This window comes from Anguilla anguilla, chromosome 4 (genome assembly GCF_013347855.1).
Source record: "Anguilla anguilla isolate fAngAng1 chromosome 4, fAngAng1.pri, whole genome shotgun sequence".
Taxonomy (NCBI): Eukaryota; Metazoa; Chordata; class Actinopteri; order Anguilliformes; family Anguillidae; genus Anguilla; species Anguilla anguilla.
The window spans coordinates 46,184,145-46,201,025 of record NC_049204.1 but is presented as its reverse complement, the minus strand read 5'-3'; the positions used below and the strand labels follow the sequence as shown (position 1 = coordinate 46,201,025).

Genomic DNA, 16,881 nt, shown 5'->3' with positions numbered 1-16,881 from the left:
CTTGGAGATCATTTTCATTTGATGGATTAAATAGCTAATAACACTTTAGAAAACAGGAAATATGACAAATAATATATATTTTTCTGACAAAAGGGAAACAATTTCATCATTATCAACAAAATTTACAGAGCCATGGGGTCCTGTCTAAAAATGACACATACTTATAGATTGTTCTTTTAAAAAAAAAATTATACAGTTGGATGAATTAATTATTAGGCCATCAAAGACATTAAGCCATATCCTTAATGACTCTGCTGTTAGTTAGGTCCCAGATACCAAAACCATTCATTTATGAAGTAACAAAGTAATTAAAGTTAATTAAAATAAATTAAACTGAGCATTCCAATGCCTCAGGGTACCATGCTCACTCCTGACTCGTGTCTATTGTATTCAACAGAATAAGAAACAATAAAAATGATTTACATGTTCCCTTCAAATGAAGGCATTGGCTCTCATTTAAGATATGAATATTGATGTTCTTTTGATGGACGTAATTATGTCAGCATGCTTTTTCAAAATGGATTCAAACCAAACCCCAGAAGATTTTATCCGTCATCCTGAGGTCACAATTTAGGGCTAAGTACTGTACATGAAAGCACAAAAAAACTTGCCCTTCGATGACCAACAAAAATACAACATGATATGAATACATACGTAAAGTACATACATTCAGCATACAGTGCACATACATGGGCAATACAATTCAATAATAAAATGTTAGTGTACTTTCACTAAATGATAACAGCAATTGTATCAAATGTTCAAACTTGATTGTAATGACGATAAAACCTTTTTTTGTGATCGAATCTTTTTTTTTTTAATAGCAGAAATCCTCATTTTCAAAGCACTATTGACCCGTGTTTCCACTACAAACTTTCAGCAGATTCATTATGATAAAGTTCCTATTTACATCCCAGACACTGGCCACATAGGAAAAAATGGCAGCAAATCAATTGCAATAGATTCAGAAACATTTTTACCAAGTTCAACTGGTGTTGAACTTGGTAAAAATGTTTCTGAATCTATTGCAATTGATGGGTGGTATATATGCAATTTTACTTACATATAACACCTCATGCTTCCCGTAACACAAGTACACAGACACATATCTGAAAAGGAACATTGGAACAAATGAAATGCTTCAAAGTAAATAATATTTGTAAAAAATTGAACTCCCGGTTGTGCATATTTTTCATATGAGTGCCCATTAGATAAAATGAAATGCCATAGAAAAGCTGATCATCTTTGCCATATGTATAAGCCGAAATAATGAAGTCCAGATGTAGGCCTTGGTTAAGTGAGGTGGTGTTCATCTAGGCCTGGTGTGTTTTTCGTAATCCGTCTTCGGTAAGATCATACCTGGGTGGGGAGATGACACAGTCAGGTCCACGCATCAGAAACTAATTCTATCCTTATTTTTTTTACTTTTTTTATTTATTTATTTTATTGAATTCCTACAATAGTTTTACAATAAAAACAAGGCAAAAGATAATTCCATGTCATGGTTTAATGGTTTACCACTGTGTCCATCCTTTGGCCATCTCTTCATGTGTCAAATCCAGCATCACCTGTGAAAGCCAGTTTGAGTCAGCATTATCAGGCAGCTACATATGAGATGCAGTGCATGATACTGTGTCATTATTTGATAACAGTCAAGTAGGAGTAGCACATAGCGCCACAGCCGCACCTTTCCCAACAGCCCTTTTTGTTTGGACAGAAGTCCTCCTCCATTCTTCACAGCAATGTCAAGGGTTCTCCTGTGCAGCTCCACTGTGGACACGCTGAACTCAAACCTGCAGAAGCACATTACAGCTCTGAAGTAGCAGCCGCTCAGCACTCTGCCGCTGGTATCACCCATGCCTGCCTCCACAAGCTGCAGCAGCAGCGCCCCCTTAAGTTTCATTACAGGAAGTACAGCCTATACTCAATTTCATGCCACAACCACGGGCAAAATATGACTACAATTCTGCATAGAACAACACTATCAATTACTGTCTCTAGGATAATAATAAAAAATGAAAAAACTGTTTGCAAGACAATTAATAAACAACTAAATAAATAAAGCTTCATTGGACATTAGTAATAATAATTTTGTGAAAAGAACTCAATAAGCCCAGAAACATTATTCGTGAGCTGGTGCTGAGCTGAGCCGTGTGCCCTAGATCTTAGGAGTCGTAGACCAGGGAGAAGCCAGCAGCCTGACGGAGAGAGAGACTGCTGGATAATAATAAAAGGGGACACTGCAGGCTGCAGCAAACCGTGTGACTCTTTGCTACTACAAATGCAGCGTAACTCACGTTTGGTCATACACTGGGTTTAGGGTCTTCTTCAGCATGTGGGTCTTCCTTCGGCCCGACCTGCTCTTCTCAGGAAGCAGGTAGATGCGCACATACGGGTCTGAGCCGTCCTTTGTGAAGGCAATGAGGTTCCTGAGGCCAGAAGCACAGGGCTTAGGGGTTAGGTCACTCACACACAGCACACAGTCTGACTCAAGTTTAAAATGTTGGGAGAAGACTCTTTACAGGAAACACTGTTCAATTATCAACTGAATCCAGCTGTATCAACTCGTCTTACTACCGTGACATTTTTTTAAAGCCCAAATTCTAATACAAGACTTTAGTATAACAGTTTCAATAGCTGACAGAAGTGGAGACAGACAGACAGACAACGTCTCAAACCGAGGTCCTGACTCATTGTGGTCATTATAGAGCACATGACACTCATCGCGAAGAGTGGGGGGTTCCCCGGTGTCCTAGCTAAATTCCCAACCTGCCACATCTCAATCTGCCACCTAAGTATCCCCCGATTTAATTGGCTAAAAACTGCTAAAAACTCTGTCTCCACCTCAGCTGATGTGGTGGGTGCTACACATTGGTGGTGGGTGAGGTGAGTTCCCCCTCATCACTGTAAAGCACTCTGAGCATCTGGTAAAGTGCTATATAAATGCAATGTTTCATTCATTCATTCATTCATTCATGAGAACAGTAAGACCTGTCTTAAGACACCTGAGTGTGCCATGGAATTACTGGTCTTAACAACGGTATTTCAGTTATTGTCCGTTTGATTATTATGAAAGATAATTATTGACCAAACAAATACATTTTTGAATGCAAAAACAAAAAAAAACAAAAATTTTTTTATTGTGAAACATTTTATTAGGCGTGAGTGTGAAGGAGGTTATTCTTACGCCGGCAGTCTTTGGACTCACCGGCACGCGTGCACCACCACAATGAGCTTGTTCCTCTGGGAGCTGTGTCGAACCGTCAGCTGAATCTCCCCCAGGGGGAACTGGCTGGAGGCGGTCCCACTGCGAGCAGAGAACCAGCAGGGTTACAGACCAGAATGCATTTCACACTGCTCTCTGCAATCTACAGTCTACTGGAGCTTATGGGTAAAAAGAGGCAGCAGCATTTGTGTTCGAAGGAGGCCAGCCTATAACAGAATGTTCCAGCAGTGCAGCATAACGGTTAGGGAACTGGGCTCGTAACTCAAAATGCTGAGGGTTTTAGTCCCAGGTGAGCAGTGCTGTTGTACCCTTGTGGAATGTACTTAACCTGAACTGCTTCTGTAAACAGCCATCGATGGCAACTTGGACTACAACAGCGACATTTTTTAAAAGACAAAATCCAGTGGTGGCCGTGTGCTGAAAATAGAGAGGGTGGAAAATTTCCCTTTAAACTGATCATTGGTCACCACCTCTTCATTAATTCTGCTTCATTAACTTTTACTTGATTAAAAAGTGTGCCAACGATCTGAATAATCCACTGGCAACACACACTTCTTTCTTCACATCACAAAATCTGCAGTTCAAGATCATTTAAATAACGAAATCTGCGCATTGCAGATCTTTGTCATGAATACTCAATGAATCTGAGCTCCTAGAGTGAAGAGTAATTTTAAGTAATGTCAATAAAATGTGTTCTATTTGCAATGCAAGTAAAAAGACTTTTATTATTTGCCTAAATCTGATGGTACTGAGTAGGCTATTTTGTGAATTAACTGTTGTATTGTTAATTAAGGAAAACCTAAAACAGGTTGAGGCCAAGAATCAGTTTAAGGGGAGCTTTTCTGCACCATCAATTCTCAGCTCAGCAGGCACCACTGCCAAAATATGATACAAGACTTTAATACAGCGTGTCCGTTTTAATATCTGATCGATGAGGTCACAGACTGTAAACACTGAGTGCAGTGCGCCCTGTCAGAGGCACCTGTGTGTGTCGCTGAGTCACTGCTCTTAATAACGGCCTGCCTTTACGCAGCGCGCTCACTTCTGCAGCTGCCGCAGCCTCTGCTGCAGCTCCTGGGTGGCGAAGGGCATGGAGAGGTCCGAGGCGATGCTGGGCGTGGACTCCCTGTGCGCCAGGTGCGGCTGCGAGCCGAAGATGGCCAGGTTGGAGGTGCTCCTCCCGGCGTCGGCCAGCCGGACGGGGCTCCCCGCGAAGGCCTGCTCCGGGCTCTCCGCCCACCGCTGCGGCTCCAGGGCGGAGGCGGAGGCGGAGGTGGAGGGGGCGTGGTCGCTGGCGGGGCGGTGCGGTTCGGCGACAGGGGGCCTGAGAGGTGGTACGCTGGCGCTGGCCTTCCTCACCTGCACCAAGGACGGCTGGTCCGACGCCGTCAGCTTCTCCTGGCAGAGGATCTGCAGGAGGGCAGGGCACCGGATGTGGAGGAGCGCGTGAGGAGGAGTACATGGGGAGGAGCCCGTATGGAGGAGCGTGTGGGGAGGAGCGTGTGGGGAGGAGCCCGTATGGAGGAGCATGTGGGGAGGAGCGTGTGGGGAGGAGCCCGTATGGAGGAGCATGTGGGGAGGAGCGTGTGGGGAGGAGCCCGTATGGAGGAGCGTGTGGGGAGGAGCCCTTAAGGAGGAGAGTGTGGGGAGGAGCCCATGTGGAGGAGCGTGTGGGGAGAAGCTTGTGTGGAGGAGCGTGTGGGGAGGAGCTTGTGTGGAGGAGCGTGTGGGGAGGATCCCGTGTGGAGGAGTGTGTGAGGAGGAGTGTGTGGGGAGGATCCCGTGTGGAGCAGCGTGTGAGGAGGAGAGTGTGGGGAGGATCCCATGTGGAGGAGGGTGTGGGGAGGATCCCGTAGAGGAGTGTGTGGGGAGGATCCCGTGTGGAGGAGCGTGTGTGGAGCAGCGTGTGAGGAGGAGCGTGTGGGGAGGATCCCATGTGGAGGAGGGTGTGGGGAGGATCCCGTAGAGGAGTGTGTGGGGAGGATCCCGTGTGGAGGAGCGTGTGTGGAGGAGTGTGTGAGGAGGAGCGTGTGGGGAGGATCCCATGTGGAGGAGGGTGTGGGGAGGATCCCGTAGAGGAGTGTGTGGGGAGGATCCCGTGTGGAGGAGCGTGTGTGGAGGAGTGTGTGAGGAGGAGCGTGTGGGGAGGATCCTGTGTGGAGGAGTGTGTGGGGAGGATCCCGTACAGAGGAGTGTGTGGGGAGGATCCCGTACAGAGGAGTGTGTGGGGAGGATCCCGTGTGGAGGAGCGTGTGAGGAGGAGCATGTGGGGAAGATCCCGTGTGGAGGAGCATCAGGGGACTCACCCGCAGAGCCATCTTCAGCTTCAGGGTGCAGCTGGGCCCGGAGTTCTTCAGAGGGAAGCTCTGGTTCAGCGTCATGTCCTCCTCCTCCAGGAGTCGCAGCAGGGGGACGCTCAGGGTTCCCAGGGAACACTTGTGCTTGTCGTCCTTCACCTGTCAGCAGAGCAGCCACACCTACATCACCCGGCCTGCTCCCAGGCACTGTGCTCCATATTTACACAGAGGTGCAGGGCTGAGCTTTACCCTTGTGTATATACACAAACATGAGACTACAAACATACCTCAACCACAAGCTCCTGACATTTGGGGTTGTGGATGAGAAAGGAGAAGGCTTCTTCCCAGAGTGGTTCATTGGTCTTGTACCGTATCTGTTGAGAGGCAAAAATGTAGCAGTTCAGATCCACAGGCAAGAGCACACATTGAATTAATGATAGAACTGATGCATTTACAGCTAAAATATATTTTAAACGTATATATAAATGTCCATTAAATAGGGACAACATAATTGCTTCCTCTTTCTACAAGACAGATACATTACAAATAATTTTTCCATAAAGCTTTTAGCATACCGACAACTGTACACTATAAACCTCGAGAAGATAACAACCAAAAAAAACACTATTTTATGAAGCTAACTGATAATTGCATTGCATTGCATGTATTTGGCAGACGCTGCGATGTACAATGACTGGATACTGAATGTCACCAGACAACTACAGTACCAAGGTGGGATATTTACGAAATGCGCTGGTTTCAGTCCCAGGTTGCTTACCTTACTGTCGAAGGTTTTGTGCCCAACAGTAAACTGCACATAAGGGCTGGGGTCACTGCTCACTTTCTTTCCAGACTGAAAACATATGTGAATAACATTGAAAACAGCTGCACATATTGTTGTGTCTAAATTTAGTATAACACACACACACACACACACAAACACAAGCGCACTTGCGCACACACACGCGCACACACACACACACAAACAAACAAACAAACATGCACACATGCTCTCACACATGCGCACACACACACACACACAAACATGCACAAATACAAACAAACATGCACACGCACAGACACACAAACAAACATGCACACACATGCGCCCACACATGCACAAACACACACACACAGAAGAGAAGAGAATCCTTGCCAGAAAAAAGCATGCAAAAGATTAGATATTTTTAATAACCATCATATTTATATTTATACTTTAGTTCTGCATTTTCAGACAAAGGCTCTGTCCATTAGGACACAACTACAGCGCATAATTTTTGTTTTTGCTTCCAACAAGAATGGTTGGGACCAATCAGTATCAACCTGGCTCCAGCACCCTTCATGAAGCTGAACCATACTCTAATTAACTGTCAGTAACTGGGATGCATGTGCTGTCTGGTAGCCTGGAGACAGGGTAACAGCAGGCTGAATGCACAAGTTTGCACTGAGCTGGACTAATTCTCAGTCTCAGTCCCACTATAGTACTCATCATCTAAACCAGTGTGACAGAAATACAGAGTCTTCAATATGGAAACAACAATTAAACGGAGATCTACTGTGTATCTGCCCATTGCCAGCCTTTATTCTAAAACCAACAGCAAGTTTATTAACAAGAAATAAAATAAAACTACCAATTTATTTTAAAATATGATACTGGGTCACTAGCAAAGGGTACAAATCAGCAATACTCAAAACTCTCTTCTGTGCGGACGATTTAATACCCAAAATACATTTTGACAGTAATTTAAGGTCCTTCAGGGCCAAGTGTGTGGGAGTACAGTGAGACATGAGCACAGGTGTCAAAAGGAAGTGATTAATAAATACACCCCCTACAGCTGAGAGTGTGAAATTACAACTTGATGATGATTAGCACCAGTGGTGATACAGAGCATCTGAACACAGTGTTAATCAGCAAAATGCCACAGCAAAGCACAACATGATTAGTGCCAGGAGAAGAAGGAAAGCAGAGCTAGCCAGGTGTGCATGTAAACCGTGGCTTAGCATAACACGATCGAATGAAATAAAAACGATACAACTGATCTGCAGGGGAAAATAACCATAATGGCTGCATAACCGGTGGACATAAATGATATTCTGTTCTCTTAGCATAACCTAGCCATCTGCATACACCGTTACGTTACCTTGAGTGCCTTATTCATTGAAGCCTGCTTCAAGCCATCGTGGTTAAATTCAAAAGGATTTCGCTTTTCAGGGAGGAGAGAATGAACACACAGCGGGTTACAAGAGCATGCAACACCCAGCCAGGTTAATCAAGGGTCCAGAGGAACACTAAACTAAACACACCAGGACACCACGGAAAGAACCGGAACAAATGGATGGATTAAAAAGGTTAACATATACGTCCAATCAACAGTGGTTAGTAGATAAACCCAGCTCCCAGAGAAAAAGACAGACATGGAAAAGTCAATGTAAAAAACATATGCAGACAGAAGGAGAGAAAATTTCACAGCAGGGAAAAAGCCGTTAAGAGATGTCTGCCGGGATAAGACGGACTGTTTGGAGAACTGACTGCTGGGAAACTGAGCTCCATTAAAATTAAGGCTCAAAAAAATGAATAAATAAAAATGTACGGCACTTGTGCAAGTGGGACGCAGGTGTGTGTGGCGGGGCAGACTCCCAATTTTCTCAGTTTTCAAAAATTTCCTACATACTGGCAATAGAATGTAGGCAGTATATCTACAGCATATGAGGTGAATTAGTGCCCTGTATGTTCAGACATCAGGCAAATCAGGATTCTGGAATTACTGTAAATTGTAATGTCTGTATGCTATGTTTACTTTTTCCTAATGTTGCTGATTACATATTAAGTGTCTTGATGCAAAACTTAATGTGAGGTTCATGTTTGTATAGGCTACTGTACACATAGCTACATGAAACTTGCCAGCTATTTTGTAGCTTTTAATGGGCTGACCATGTGTAAGATCTGCGATTGGGTATGGGGCTATTTGTGGGCTCGACAAAAACTAATGCTTATGATAGGGCTATTTCATCAATAGTTGACATCGAAATTGATGACAGAGAAGCTGTTCAAATTTCCCTCAAGCCTCGTCCTTCTCTCCTTTCCTCCACTCGTCTCCTCCCCTTTTCTGCACAAACTTCCGGGAAGGAGACGAGTGGTAATGGTTGAGTGGAGGAAAGGAGGTGAGGACTGAAAAGTAATGGGACGCACCCTCTCTCTCTCTCCGCACTGATGGCTGTGTCAGGGACAGACACAAAGGCCACAGAATTAGCGACTAGAAGGAGTATCTGTGCACAGATGTGTCAAAATCAGGACACTGCCATCTGCTGGCCATCGCCTTCAGTTCTCCCCATGTCAATGAATGACCGCTATATCTACGGGGCGACATAGCTCAGGAGGTAAGACCGATTGTCTGGCAGTCGGAGGGTTGCCGGTTCAAACCCCGCCCTGGGCATGTCGAAGTGTCCTTGAGCAAGACACCTAACTCCTAACCCCTAACTGCTCTGGCGAATGAGAGGCATAAATTGTAAAGCGCTTTGGATAAAAGCGCTATATAAATGCAGTCCATTTACCATTTACCATCTATAGGGCTTCCATCTTCCATATAAGCATTCCATGAATACTTGCTATCAAGTTGCAATTAGAGGCCCCATTAAAAAAAAAACTAATTTATTGTGTATTTTGTATAATCATGTTAAGCAATGCAACCGTGCAATAGGGACAGTCAACATGCTACTTGTTGGCATACAAGACTTTAGTTTTGGTTGCCAAAACACCACCAAATCACACAGGTTGCTAACGGTATAATGCAAGAATACCAGGGGAGACTCACACATAACGTTTTATAGACTGAGGTAGTATTCTCACAAAAGACTAGGCCCGAAGCTCTCCTCTCGCTTAAGAATCCACACCCAATGCTCCCTTCGAAGACGCTCTTTACGGTGGGGGAGACGGAGAGAAGACAGCAGAGAGACGACACTGAGATGCTGGAGCGGAGTTTTCTAAACTCCCCCTGCCGAACCCCCGTTAGCACAGACAATGCCAGAGACTACACAGGTCTGCATCACGGTGCATAATGTGTCTGCACACAAATGATATTTCAGCATCTCTTACAAGCCCAGAACTATGGGTTTATTTACACATCTGGCAAATCAGACCATTTAGGAGCATTGTAACGAGCAATGATGGGAACAGGCCCTTCAGCCAGTCTCGGATTGTCATTTGCCTAAAACACAAAATTAATCTCTCATTACATGGAGAACGGTCCTGAGAGATCCATAGCAGAATCCATTAAAAAGAGTGGAACAGAGCTAATGAGTGTTTATGAAGCTACTCCAGATCTGGGGCGAAGGTAGGAACACTTGCAAAAGGTCAAAAAGCCATGACAAACAGGGATAGGAACAGTGTGGAAATGACAGGGCTGATGAGTTCACTGAACAACCACAACTCAAACACAAAATAAAAGGTAGACAGACAGGGGGCTGAACTATCCAGTGTAATGACTTCTGAAATACAGTGAGTCTGTCCGCAAGCCAGGAGAATGACAGTGCTTACACAGCTTATCTCAGATCGTACTGTTCATGCTGTCATAAACGACAATAAGGCTTTTGTGTCACACGAAAGCATGCACCACAGATTATTTATTAAAAAAAAAAAAATTCTGTTTGATCCAAAAATATTTACTAATACACATTTAAAATTAAGCTGGAGGTAAAAACCCAAATTTAAAATGAAGGCAAATTCACATTTAAAAAGTACATTTTTAAATCTACTCACATTAAAATGGCTCAAGCAGAAAGATACATTAGAAGAAAAGTCCTTAAAATCACACAAATTACCTTGAGTATTTTCATAAAGCTAGCAGCTGTCAATACCCTCATATTATAATCAAAGCTGGCTTTAACAGTGAATTTCAGTAATGGCAGATTGCTGAATGTTACTCTTACCTACAGTAAGACAAAGTCGACTGACGAGCGCACAGGTTGGGCACGAACTTGCCTCGCCTGTCCCCCCCCCCCTTCCACCCAAACAACCCTCCATAACATTTGGCTCACGGTGCAAGCAGCCGCTGTACTTACCGGCAGGTTCCTGGCAGAGTCCAGGTAAACCACCAGCAGCGCGGACGAGAGGCCGTCGTTGGCCTGGCCTTTGTCTGCACGGATGCTTGTGAGGGCCTGTAGGGGCAGGAGCAGTCACAGCTAGCGGGAAGGCCTGAGGCAGGTTTATTATTCAGAGCAAGACCACAGCCAGAAATACAGAATCTCACTAAAACACAGTGCTTTTGACCTGTGAATCCCAACCCTGTTCCAGGAAATATACTCTCCAGTAGGGTTTCACTCCACCCCTAACAAAGTAAACCTCCTTCAACAGCTAGAGATTGAGAAAAGCTCATTACTATAATAAGTTTGTGCCAAATTAGAGTAGAAATGAAGACCTACAGGATGGCAGGACTCCAGGAATAGGTAACCACTCCTTTGGACCCATGAAATGATGAAAAATGATTGTGTAAGCTAATATGTAGTCGTTTCTCTCCTAAATATTAAATAATTTCTCTGATGCTAGAGTATAGATTATGATTAAGATTGAAGGCGTTCGATAAAATGATCTACTGTGACTATGACTACTATGCTGTACCCTACTACTAGTGACAATAATAATAGTCATCATTTAGAAAGTGCAATAACAAGAACCACAACAATATTACTAGCGACCGCCATCATGGCCATCGTACCTGATCAAGCTTTTCAGGAGTGGAGAGAAGGAACAGCCATTCCAAGGACAGGTGCAGCTTCCCTGTGGAGACTTCCTCCAAGTCAAACCACTGCAAAAGCAGAGAACGTTCCGGTGGCCTCATGGAATGCAGCTGCACTGCTCAAAATTTCCTCTCCGTCTTTCCTCGTGTGCAACACTCAACGTCCACAGTGTCTGCTTATATTTATTACTCTACATATTATTCCACCTCATTCAAATAGTGTGGTGACAATGGCCAACCACTTTATGCATTTATATAAATACACATTTGAGTGTGATTATTTGTGTGTGTGTGTGAGACAATTTGTGTGTGTGTGTTTTCTCATGTCTCTGAACTGAGGGAAATGGCTTTACCTGATCAACCTTCTGTTCCTTATGAAGCTCTGTCATATCAATCATCAGACTACAAGCAAACGCATAAAAGTCATCACTGCTGGGCACAAATGCATTTGAGCATGTAGACTTAACCATGCATCCTATTTAATTACCAATTCTCAATTAGCCCTTCCCCACTGCAGAACCAGACCCAATCAGAGCTATGATGCTGGCAGCCAAACTGTGCTGTGACCCATGACAAATGTATTTATAAGCCATGCTCATGAATAACCCACACATATGCGGATATAAACACTGCAGTGGGACAGACAGATGGAGTATTCGGGGGAAAGTAAAGCACATATGTGGATATAAACACTGCAGTGGGACAGTCAGATGGAGTATTCAGGGGAAAGTAAAGCACATATGTGGATATAAACACTGCAGTGGGACAGTCAGATGGAGTATTCAGGGGAAAGTAAAGCACATATGTGGATATAAACACTGCAGTGGGACAGACAGATGGAGTATTCAGGGGAAAGTAAAGCACATATGTGGATATAAACACTGCAGTGGGACAGTCAGATGGAGTATTCAGGGGAAAGTAAAGCACATATGTGGATATAAACACTGCAGTGGGACAGTCAGATGGAGTATTCGGGGGAAAGTAAAGCACATATGTGGATATAAACACTGCAGTGGGACAGTCAGATGGAGTATTCAGGGGAAAGTAAGGCACATATATGGATATAAACACTGCAGTGGGAGAGTCAGATGGAGTTTTCGGGGGGAAGTAAAGCACAAATGTGGATATAAACACTGCAGTGGGAGAGTCAGATGGAGTTTTCGGGGGGAAGTAAAGCACAAATGTGGATATAAACACTGCAGTGGGACAGATAGGTGGAGAATTCAGAGGAAAGTAAAGAGGCGAGAGAGGAGGCCTACCTGCCCAGGAAGTCGTCTCTGTCGGGGTCTTCGTCGAACAGCTCGATCTCCAGGTGCTGACCAGAGTGCTCGTACACCATGACCTGGTGAACAATTTCAGACCCTGCTCAGCTCACGCAAGTCTCTTACAGAACCTCAGCAAATGACGATTCAGTTAAAAACCGATCATTGTCCATTATGAAATAATACACATCAAGGGTGTAATAATCAATTTATGCTTATTACTTAAAACCTAAAGACAATTCTACATTCAAAAAACAACTAATCACTTCGTTAAAATTGCATGGTTAAAATTGCAAATGTTTCTAGAGGACTGGGATGATCCGCCTCAAATGAGAAGTTCAGTCTGAGTTGGTTACCTCATACACCTCGTTCCATTTTGGATTAATGGTGGCTTTGATAGTCTTGCTTTGGAACAGCTGGTTTCCCAGCTGAATGACGCCATACGGGTCTGATTTCCCCTTGATCAGCCCTCCCAGGAACTTGTCTTTCCCCTCCAGATCTTGGGCTTCCAGGAAGTGGATCCTCAGTATGCCCTGATTGGACAGACGTACTCAATAACATACAGCAGGATCCTCACTATGCCACGATTGGAAAGATTATCTCATTAGCATACAGCATGAGCTGTCAAACAGGCACAGACAGCACTACATCACAGGTATGCATTTGACCCAGAGAAAATGACATCACTTTTAACCAGGACCTATGTGGGCTTGGGCTTGATTAACAGAAGGACACTCAGGGAAAACTTGTGTCTGCTGGCATTGGCCAGTAGGGGGAAGACTTCTCTCTGGATTAATTAGTAAAACAGTACAGATGGATGCTGGAGGTGACACCGTTAAATATGACATTACGTTTAAAAAAAAGACACTGAAACAAGGATCTGACTCACTTTACTCACATATCTCTCGTGTCCATGAGGGTTTTTATGGGCCTCAGGAAAATTCTCAATCTGGTTCTCTAAATCCCCGCATTTTATCATCCCATGCTTTAATTACATAAATAAACAATTGCGTCTCCTCCTGGACTGATGCATGGAGAACAGCTGCTCAGCAACATGGCGGCCCATTCCTCACTCACATGCGCGTGAGACACTGGCGCCTGCTAAAGCGCGTTACTGGTTACTCAGACCATGAAGGGGCAGAAATGCAACGTACAAAATGAAATCCATCATTCTACCTTTCTAAAAAAGCAGGATCTTCTTTTGTAGGACCGTCATTACAGTAACAGAACCGGGAAGAGCCTTCAGCTAGCGGCTAATGTACCTTCGGCATAGGGAAGCGCAGGCGTGTCAGCTGAGCCTCGCCCACCAGCGGAATGGTGATTCGGTTGGGCAGCACCAGGTAGCTGTAGATTATGTCCTGGATCAGGCCGTCAGCGAGGCCGCTGGCAGATTCAAAAAATAAATGAATTAAAAAATGGAAAGAAAAGAGAAACGTGTCTTTGCACAGCCTGCCACCTTACGAGCAGGCGGGTCACTTTTGCATTCTGGGATTGCTACAGACACGGCTGTGCGTACGAATGGGCATTTCTCTGCAGTGCGAGAGAACAGAAGCAGCGGTAGCATGGGTTAGGGTTGAGGGTGGAGTTCTGAGGGGGCGGGGCATCATCAGATACTCCCCTATCCTTTAGTGTTTTAAACAGCAAAGAAATGTACTGCAGAGCTACATCATAAAAGGAGCAGGAAGCTGGCAGCGGCGTAACAGGGTATAAATCTCGCCTCCTAACCACTGTGAAATGCTCTGAACACTGCAAAGGGGCCATACTGATCTCTACTGTTGTGCGTGAGAAGGCTTTAATAAACTTTAAAAAAGAAATGCGCTTTACTAATCTAAAATTACCCTGCCTCCAGTCACATCGATCCTTCCCCACCCCCCTCCACCGTTCCCATGATGCGCCTGGTTCTGGAAATGAGCACATCGATCACTACCCCCCATTTTAATATTCTCATATCTGAGCAGGGATATTTGAGCCATTTATGAGCGTGAGGTATAAATGATTGCTTTAAATGTACATCCTTCACTTGGAGCTGGTAATGGGGGGGTGGGGGGTGGTGGGCGTGGGGGGAGGGGGGGGGGCACACCATCAGCAGAAACAGTGTCTGTGGCTATCCCAGCCCCACCCAGACAGAGCGGTGGCCTTGGTGGGAGGGGGGAGCCAGTCCTGTTCTTTAACCCCTCCCAGGGGAGATGAAAGGAGAGAGCGAGAGATAAGCTGACAGGAGGTGAGAGGAGAGGAGAGGAGAAGAAAAGGAGAAGAGAGGAGAAGAAAAGGAGACACCCCTTGCGTCTCCCCAGCGGGAGTGCGGTGCAGATACGGGGCAGGGGGCGGGTTTCGGGCAGTGGGCGACTCGCGGTCGCCACTCTGGGCTCACGCCGCAGCTGACAGCGCCCGTCTGCCAGGCTCTGCCACCCTGACTCACGCCTCCGTTTCTAACCGTGCCGTTACCCCGCGGCGTGCTGCCAGAGCGCCGGAAAGCACCGGATATACCCAGGGTGCACTGCAGCAGTCTCTGTCTGCAGTGGACAGAATGGAGGGGGCGAGGAAGGGGGTGGGGCATATGGGAGGGGATGTGATCAAATATGAATGATTTTTGAGAATCTGAATCACTGCATTTTGTGTAACACAGGGAAGTTCAACACACAACAATAAGCATGTATACTGCAGGAAGAGACAAGTAAAATGCCCATAGGAAGGTGTTGTTATTCAGCCCTGTCCATAGTGTATGTTCATTCACTGACATTCTCGCATACTCAACCCTGAAGTGTCCCTTGAAAGGTTACAGCACACAAGAACATACATTAGAACTACGACAGCGGATATAAATAAATACTAAACCCATCATCAAAGAGGCACCGCAGAACTGAATCCCTGGTATGGTCAGAATGTTGCGAGGAGAGTGATACACCTTGCCACCTGAAGGGGGCAGCAGTTAACAGAACAAACCTACAATGGAGCTTCTTTTCCCTCAATGCAGTGCACCCATTTTAAAATGGACATGCAGGTACGGGGGAAAGACGAAACAAAACAAGAACCCTGACTGAGAAAGGAGAAGCTCGTATCAACTTCCGCTCATTTCTATGAAATCCTTTTATTTCCCACTCACCACCGTGGGCAAAATATAGCAGTGTAACGAGAGCAATTACCAGGAACATGTCTCTGCAACCTAAGTCTGGTCCTACACTAACACACAAACAGAAGTGAAAAATGAACTTGGTGCATAAGAGTCAGGAAAATAAAAATATAGTGGCGTATTATTCCAGTAAAATGGCTGAAAAAAACAAAAACATCCCAACTAATTGGACATCCCACATTAGCCCGAGGAGAAATTTCCACCCGCATAACAGGAAATATAAGGTGTGAATGATTTCTCTGTGTCGAAGATACAGTGAAATGGGAGGAGTCATTCCAGGTTTCAGGTTAACGGTAAGATTTTGAAATATCTTTCTAACTTATCAGAACAGCACCTATCCTGTAACAAGGATGTGTGCCACACATTAAACAGCAATACAAAGGCAGAAAACAATGGCACTAAGACACTGACACTTGATTTTGTGCTCTTAAAACAAATTGGTCTGGATTCACAGACACAGATTAAGCCTAGCGCTAGATTAAATTCCACTTTGAATGGAGATTCTCCATACAAAACTCATTTTAGCCCAAGACTAAGCTTAATGTGTGTCTGCGAAACTGGGCCATTATCTGAAAATGAACTAAAAAACAGCTCCTGGTCCATGCTTGTTACAGTTGTTATGTTGAAAGGTCTTTAATTACATAGCTTCTCTTGGGAATCCAAGGGCTTGCACATTAAACAGGAGGAGCAAAACCACGTGGTGTGTGAAAGTGAAGCATCCCTTTTGCATATTTGAGTCAAACAGCTGGCAGGTAGGGTGCATGTGGAGATGTGTTTCATGCTCCTGTGGCAGATGCATAAATCTCCCAGTTTGTAAGACAGTACAGCCATTTTACACAGAGAATTACTACTGAATAATCTCCAATGCCCCGATTATACTCTTAAGTGCATGCATATTAATACTGTCAAAAGCAATATTTTAATATGTGTCTCCTATTGGATTCAGCTTGTTTATCACTCGTAGAGAGCAAGCAGACTTTGCACTGCGATGTGAGGGAACAGGGACAGCGCAGGGGGAAATATTAGCCAGCTGCCACCCTGGAGCTCAGCGCACACTTCCCCCGAGCGCTCCTCATGCAACCCGCCCCACACCCGCGGCTCCACCTGCGGCTGCAGGAGGGACAGGGGGAGCTGAGCCACTCGCTGTGTGGTAGGCTCTGCGCTGGGGTGCGGTGTGAGCGTGCGACTCGCTCCCCGGCCCCTGCTCTGGGTTCCCAACGAAACCGGCACCCCG

General features: G+C 45.1%; 1 protein-coding gene across 2 annotated transcripts in view; it reads right to left on the bottom strand.

Moving 5' to 3' along the window:
• Positions 1–1,028: 1,028 nt before the first annotated feature.
• Positions 1,029–16,881, bottom strand: part of esyt2b (extended synaptotagmin-like protein 2b) — a 44,365-nt gene continuing 28,512 nt past the window's right edge. The window contains exons 8-23 of one of the 2 annotated variants that reach the window (XM_035415045.1): positions 13,780–13,900; positions 12,874–13,050; positions 12,515–12,597; positions 11,609–11,657; positions 11,235–11,324; positions 10,582–10,677; positions 7,665–7,727; positions 6,302–6,376; positions 5,811–5,897; positions 5,533–5,682; positions 4,269–4,636; positions 3,209–3,307; positions 2,298–2,429; positions 1,688–1,793; positions 1,519–1,568; positions 1,029–1,359 (exon numbers count right to left, since the gene is read on the bottom strand). In XM_035415045.1, coding sequence (XP_035270936.1) covers positions 1,314–1,359; positions 1,519–1,568; positions 1,688–1,793; positions 2,298–2,429; positions 3,209–3,307; positions 4,269–4,636; positions 5,533–5,682; positions 5,811–5,897; positions 6,302–6,376; positions 7,665–7,727; positions 10,582–10,677; positions 11,235–11,324; positions 11,609–11,657; positions 12,515–12,597; positions 12,874–13,050; positions 13,780–13,900 — 1,792 coding nt within the window. In that variant the 3' untranslated portion in view covers positions 1,029–1,313. The remainder of the gene's footprint in view (positions 1,360–1,518; positions 1,569–1,687; positions 1,794–2,297; positions 2,430–3,208; positions 3,308–4,268; positions 4,637–5,532; positions 5,683–5,810; positions 5,898–6,301; positions 6,377–7,664; positions 7,728–10,581; positions 10,678–11,234; positions 11,325–11,608; positions 11,658–12,514; positions 12,598–12,873; positions 13,051–13,779; positions 13,901–16,881) is intronic. The other variant, XM_035415046.1, reaches the window with a different exon arrangement.